General features: G+C 37.0%; 1 protein-coding gene across 1 annotated transcript; it reads left to right on the top strand.

Moving 5' to 3' along the window:
- Nucleotides 1–1,643: 1,643 nt before the first annotated feature.
- LOC113112986 (rho-related GTP-binding protein RhoU-like) lies at nucleotides 1,644–6,193 on the top strand. Its single transcript, XM_026279050.1, has 3 exons — nucleotides 1,644–2,244; nucleotides 2,726–2,784; nucleotides 4,619–6,193. Exons 1-3 carry the CDS (start codon nucleotides 1,995–1,997, stop codon nucleotides 5,069–5,071), a joined length of 762 nt encoding a protein of 253 aa, XP_026134835.1. The 5' UTR covers nucleotides 1,644–1,994; the 3' UTR covers nucleotides 5,072–6,193.
- Nucleotides 6,194–7,197: the final 1,004 nt, after the last annotated feature.

Here is a 7,197-nt window from a genome sequence, read left to right as displayed (position 1 = left end):
AAGCACTGACCTCTTAATTTAAGCCTTTCGTACATGTAACTTTTCTACATTTGAATGCAAAAAAATACATTTGCCAACTTCAGCCTGTCACTGCATTGTAGAGTATCACCTCCACTTTTCATGAGCCACAATGTTGTCTACATGTTTCCTGTTTTTGTATAATTGTAATGAGATGACATCTTATTTCTGTAGTGTTATGGCTGTTTTTACAACTGGAAGGACTTTAAGTGTTGAGACTCTGTATTGTATTAATGTCTGATTATTTAGGATTTTATACCAGAACTACATTTAATAAACCTTAAATAATTATATTACTAATGACTGCAATTATTCTACATTGCTTGATCTCATGAAAAGTCTCGTTTCCAGATGAACTCAGCAGAATATTTGGTGTGTGTGTGTGTGTGTGTGTGAGTGTATGTATATATCTATCTATCAAATCATTTTTATTTGTTATTGTCCAGCAGCTACAGATTTCTAAGCCAATTAAAAGCTAGAGATTAGAGAAAAATGAAAGTAGTATCCACTACCAGTCAAAAGTTTTTGAACAGTAAGCTTGTTAATGTTTTTTTAAAGAAGTCTCTTCACCAAGCATGCATTTATTTGATCCAAAGTACTGCAAATCAGTGAAATATTTTTACTAGCCTATTTAAAATAGTTGTTTTCTATTTGAATATATTTCAAAATGTAATTTAATGAGATTTCAAAGCTGATTTTTTTTTTTGCTTTTTTTTGCTTTTTTTTCGACTTTACTTGGAAACTGGTAAGAGCCATGATTCTGCCTCCTCTAAGAAGCCCAACACGAGCTCACGCCTTGTTTTAGATTCTTTCTCTGAATTTGCAGCCATCTGTCAAACTCACTTGCACATACAAAGCTATAGGTGTCGGAAAAAATGTGCGTTCATCTGTTCTGTATCGGGTGAAAAACAAGATCTGCGACTATGACCTCCTCACAAAAATAAGCCAAAACAATAAACCACACAATGTAGATAAATCACTAATATTATATCAGTTAATACTATAAATAATAAATATTGTGTACTAATCTTCAATATTAGAGGTAAAAGTATATATAAAGTTTATATAAGTTCTTGAGGAAACCCGTTTTAGCATTTGTTCGATAGATGGCGTAATTGCGTTACAAACAGGTTATGATCCCCTTTGGTCACATAAGACTAGAGAATTATTGTCTGTGTAATTTAACTATATTATACAAGAACACTGCGAAATATGAATATTGGCAGCATCGTTATTCGCATTAAATTCTCCAAGTAGGCCTAGTTAAATTACACAGACTATTTTAATTCTCTATGTGCCCAAAGGGTGTTGTTTTCATACAGTCTATGATTGTAGCTAGTTATGTGTAGATATAGGCTGTGTGTGTGTGTGTGTGTGTGTGTGTGTGTGTGTGTGTGTGTGTGTGTGTGATTGTAAAATAGTTAAACGGTATTGTTCAAAGGACACAATTATATAGCTATATGCACTTTAAACGTTTTGGATTTCAAGGACATTTATCCATGATGACAAATAAAAATGCTGACGCCTGTATTTGCGCCAGTTGAGTTGAGTTTATCAGTAATGACAACAGGTTTACTGAACTTCAGTTCACGGATGAAAGCCCCTCACAGTGGATGATGTCATGGGTTCTGTCTCAAATTCTAGTCAGCCTCAGAAGCCCATCTAATAGGCGGCTGATATGCATCGAGACACACACAGCCACAGTGTTTGGGAGTAAAGTGCTCGTTCAGATCGAGGACGTAACGCCAGTGTACGTGTGGGCTAACTATTTATTTTTGCTTCAGAGTTGTTTTGTTTTATATCCAGATAAATGAAACACTTATTGATTTGAAATGTAGATTTAATCGGATTTTCCCCCTTCTAAAATAAATGGACATTGCAGTGAAATCGGAGATAGTATTCCGCTCTCTCATTCACAAGTGCGATGAATCGCCGAAACTGGCGTTAAACCTCCTGGAGAGTCAGTGTTTTCAGCGATGCCTCCGCAGGGAGGTGGAGAATATAAGCCTGTTCCAGGTACGGTTGTGCCGCCAGTACCCCCGAGGAGATTCAGGAGCAGAGATTTGTCTTCCGCGGTAAAGAGCCGCTTCGGAGCGGCAGCGGAGCGCAGGGTGAAGTGCGTGCTGGTCGGTGATGGTGCAGTGGGTAAAACTAGTCTCGTTGTGAGCTACACCACCAATGGATATCCCACAGAGTATGTTCCAACAGCGTTTGACAACTTTGCAGGTAAACATCACTCCAGTATTTATAATTAAACTGTAAAACTAAATTGTAATAAAATAATAATAATAGTAAAAAAACAACAACCTTTAACCTCCTTTTAGAAAAGTAGGCTAAGTTTAAGTTGTTGTTGATGCGTTTTGTTTAATGGAAGCTTTCCAACTGGTAATAGTTGGTCTCTGGTAGACCACCTTAGACCAACAATAAAATGATTAGGTGGTCAAGCTGGGTTTTGGAACTAATAACTAGCTTGTACCAGCTAATTTAAAATGTTGTATATGATAAATAATGATCCACTCATTACAGTGTACCAGTGACCTAATTTAATTCATCACAGGGACACATGATTGTTTACTGTCTGTTGTTTCTGTGATGAGTTTTTGTAAGGCCAGCAAGTTCCCCAACCCATTTGTCCCAGTCCATGTCTCTTAACAATGTGCACTGGACAGGGATAAAATGTCAAAATTGATTTTCTTCTCATCTGCAGCGGTCGTAGCTGTGGATGGCAAGCCTGTGAAACTTCAGCTTTGTGACACAGCCGGTCAGGTCAGTCCAGTAAACTCACTCAGCACCAGCAGACCCAAACGAACCACCTCTCAAAAACACACAAGGCAATGCAAGTTCATCAAATCGCTGTATAAGGATGACATATTGTTTGCACAAACACATGCTGGTCGAAGCCCTGGTCTCTTAACCGTAAACAGACCCATGAGTCATGTCCTAATTAGTCAGCCTGACTGTAAGATAAGAGAGAAAGTGATTCAGTGTTGTTTGGCTTATTCATGATAAGGGTTTCTGGTAAAGTTCAGCTGAAGTTTACAGTCCAGGCATCATAAGGAAGCATATGCTTCAACCTATGAGCACACTATTATAGGTCAGTCAGTGTTTCTTTGCAGGAGGGAGGAAACCAGCTCTAGGGGATCACAAATGGGAAGCAGTCTAATTGTAATGAATTGGGTTTGAGCCAAGGGAAAGGGAGGCCTACTTTCAGCCGGGATACAGCTGGGGCTAGTCACTGGAAATGTGAGATCAGTGTGTTTTCGATGAGTTTAGCAAGCTAAGGGAAGGGAGGCAAGCCAAGAGAGATTTGGATCGGTCCTGTTTAGGCCAGTGGAAATGGAGGAAGGGAGAGAAGGAGTGAGAAACAGATAGAGAGTAAGAGAGTACATTGATTGGATAGTTATATAAATGTTTTTATTTTAGATATGAATTTGTGCATTATAATTTTCCTCTTAATTTTACATTTATTTGTCATCTAACGCTCCCTTAAAGTTAATCTTAACCCTAACAATTATTAACTGGAATCGTAAGCAAATTTCAAATTGAATAAGCCTATCTGTTTTGCCTACTGTAATTTATTACCGTAAAGTTGTGATGCCTAAATTCATTTGTAACAACATGCTTGAATATAAATTATAGACAGGATTGTTTGTCATGCGTTAGAATGTGTCCACCTGACTAATATGAAAAGAAAGCTATTTTGGCATATCAAAAGAAACCAAGCTGGAAACTCAGAAGGAAGGAAGAGTAAAACAGTTGGAATGCTGCAGTAATAAACAGCAGATCTCACATCTGTGTTCTAGACTTCACAGTATGTTCTGATAATTTAGAGATATGGAATCATAAGCATGACATGGAAGTTCCCAGTTTAGAATATTAAAGCACCATTACTGTAAGATAAGGCTGCTTATTGGTGTTTGGAATCATTTAAAAAAATATTTTATTTATACTTTAAAATTTTTTATACTTTTATTCGATAAGTACACATTAAATTGATCAAAAGTGACTCAAATTTATAGTGCTACACAATATTTCTATTTCAGTCATGCTGTTTTTTAATTAATTTAATTTAATTCATCAAAAATTCAAAATGTTAAGCAGCCCAACTGTTTTTAACATTGATAATAATAAAAAATGTTTCTTGAGCAACAAATCACCATTTCTGAAGGATCATGTGACACTGAAGACTGGAGGAATGATGCTGAAAATCCAGCTTTGCCATCACAGGACTAAATTACATTTTAAAATCTATTGAAATAAATGTATTTTGCTTTTACTGTATTTTGGTCATTAATGCAGCCTTAGTAAGCACAAGAGACTTCCTTCAAAAACATTAAGTCTTACCAACACTAAACTTTTCAGTCGGATTGATTTAGCAAATGTTTGTTTGAAACAAACAAGGTGAAAAAACTTCACAAAATGACACAGTCATTCTGATACGATATTTATAGTAAGTCTATATCATAACTTGTGTAAATCTAACAATTAACAGTATACATAGAAACCCTACTTTGAGGGGTTACTTTTAGTAATCCAAAACAGCAAGTGTCAGTTTCTTTCAGATGTTAATCTTTCCTGAATTTTTCTTTACTCTGGGCAGGATGAGTTTGACAAGCTCCGGCCGCTGTGTTACACCAATGCTGACGTCTTCCTTCTCTGCTTCAGTGTGGTAAGTCCCTCCTCTTTCCAAAATGTGAGGGAGAAGTGGGTGCCTGAGATCCGCCAGCACTGTCCGAGGGCACCGATACTGTTGGTGGGCACTCAGGCTGACCTCCGGGAAGACGTCAAAGTGCTCATCCAACTGGCCCAGTACAAAGAGCGGCCGGTGGACCCCCAGGAGGCCTGCATGTGTGCTGAGGAAGTGCAGGCCATCTCGTACATGGAGTGTTCAGCGCTCACCCAGAAGAATCTGAAGGAGGTGTTTGACACCGCTATAGTGGCCAGTGTCCAGTACTCGGACAGCCAGCAGCAGAAAAGACTGAAGAAGCGGACGCCCGATAAAATGAGGAAGCTCTCCGAGTCCTGGTGGAAGAAATACTGCTGTTTGGCGTAGATGTGAGAATATGATTGCGCACTGTTGATGTGAATGCGGTTAGACTGGAACTGGCTTTTATGAATAAAAATGGACGCAGCTCCATCTGCTTTATGAGACCGTGTTGGTGGATTATCTGGAGCACATGTGGTCATGAAATTAATCTTTTTAAAAAACATCTGCCTGCTTTATGATGAAATGGAAAGATTCATAGAGCCTCAAAGTTGTTCCGCTTCATTTTAGGATCTGCTCTTCATTTGGAAAGTCCCAAATTAACCTCAAATACTCATGTGAACAATTTAGGGTGAGAGTCATCTGTCTTTCTTAACCTTATCTTTTGTTGAAGAGGGTTTCAAGTGGACTTAAGGATTGTTTTTCTATCAAAGATGTAGTTTAGACTGCCAGAACTTTCCTTCTTCATTCAGACTCTGTCAAAGCAACCCTATTGGTTCGTCTGCGCAAAACCGTAGCATTATATTAGTGCTTACATGAACGGAATTGTTTGCCTTTGTTATTCCTCTGTCTTGGAAGAGGAGGGATCCAGAGCGGGTTCAGTCTGAGATACTCAAGTGCTCCTTCATGTATCTGTCAAAGAATTAAGTGTGATGTAGAGTACAAGCAGATGCTTGGACACACTATCACCTTGACATCACTGACATTTACCTTGTTGTTCTCTGAGGGTGAATGATTGTCCATTTCAGAGACGGCTGGACGCTGGCACATCTCTCTAGGCTGTCTTGTTTACATTTGGAGTTGAGTCCAGACCCAAACATGCTGTGAGGTCAGGGTTTTTTAGAGTAAGTACACCTTACTAGGCCAGTTGGATTGTATATCTGGTCACTGAACCTGGAGTTTCATCAAAAAGTGTTTTGAGTGAAGCATTTCAGTGCTGTCATTGAGTTAGATGTTATTGGGTATTTATAGGAATATACTGTAATGTTCATAAGTTTGGGGTTGGTAAGTTAGATTTTTTTTATGTTTGTGAAAGAAGTCTCTTGCTCACTAAGATTGCATTTATTATAAGCTGTAAAGACAGTAATGTAAAATATTACTACAATAAACAGTTTTCTATTTTAATATATTTTAAAAGATAATTTATTCATGTGATGACAAAGCTGAATTGTCAGCAGCCATTACTCCAGTCTTCAGTGTCACATGATCCTTCAGAAATAATTATAATATGCGAATTTGATGCTCAAGAAACATTTCTTGTTATTATCAATGTTAAAAACAGTTGTGCTGCTTAATATTTCTGTTGAAACTATAATGCATTTTTTCAGGATTCTTTGATGAATAAAAAGTTTAAAAGACAGCATTTGAATTAGAAATATTTTTTTTAACATAAATGTCTTTACTGTCATTTGATAAATGTAATGCATCCTTGCTGAATAAAAGTATTAATTGCTTTAAAAAAAAAAAAAAACGTAATGACCCCAAACATGTGAACATTTGTGTGCATGCAAGCATTAGGATTTTCAATGAAGGAAAAACTTTTCGGGCTACTGTTGTCAACCAGAAATTATAATGGTAACATAGCTTTTCAACTTCTATTAGAACAAGACAAAACATATATTTTGTTGTGCCTGAAATTTCTACAATTAAATTTAAGGTTCTTTGTGCCTTTGCAATTTATGGCACTATTTAAAGGTGAAATTTGTACATTTCTGCTACATTAGTGGCATCAAATGAAACTACAATCTTTTTGTTTTGAGCTGGATATAACACAACCAGGGACGTGAGTTTGGTAGTGTATGGTGTATGCTCACATAGCAGTTTTTTTCCCCCTTTTTTTTTCAGTTCTGCTATTTCAAATTATTTACTTATTAATTCAGTTCAATCATTCAAACAAATGGGGATTTTAGTGGTGTAGACACAACATGTTTAACATAAATATTATCACAGAAAAACAAACAAACAATTATTCCACATTTGCTTAAATGCATTTGGCAGACTTAAATTGCATTTTATGGCATACATCACTTCATGCATTCCTTGAGAATCAAACCCATGACCTTGATGTTGCTAGTCACTGCTCTATTGTTTAAGCTACTATTGTGTGTTTGTCTCCCCTAAAGGACGATGTCAACCACGTCATGCTTTGATAAGCTTTGCAGTCTTATCTTTAAATAAATTCTATATAAAATACG

Source organism: Carassius auratus, chromosome 13 (assembly GCF_003368295.1).
Source record: "Carassius auratus strain Wakin chromosome 13, ASM336829v1, whole genome shotgun sequence".
NCBI lineage: Eukaryota > Metazoa > Chordata > Actinopteri > Cypriniformes > Cyprinidae > Carassius > Carassius auratus.
Note: the sequence above shows the minus strand (reverse complement) of the source record. Positions and strands in the feature narration are given on the sequence as shown.

What these genes read in the sequence shown, in the direction of transcription:
- LOC113112986 (XM_026279050.1), top strand. Translation starts at nt 1,995, where the DNA reads ATGCCTCCGCAGGGAGGTGGAGAATATAAGCCTGTTCCAGGTACGGTT. An exon ending in AGCGTTTGACAACTTTGCAG is followed by an intron (nt 2,245 to 2,725) that starts GTAAACATCACT and finishes TCTCATCTGCAG; the next exon opens with CGGTCGTAGCTGTGGATGGC. An exon ending in TTTGTGACACAGCCGGTCAG is followed by an intron (nt 2,785 to 4,618) that starts GTCAGTCCAGTA and finishes TACTCTGGGCAG; the next exon opens with GATGAGTTTGACAAGCTCCG.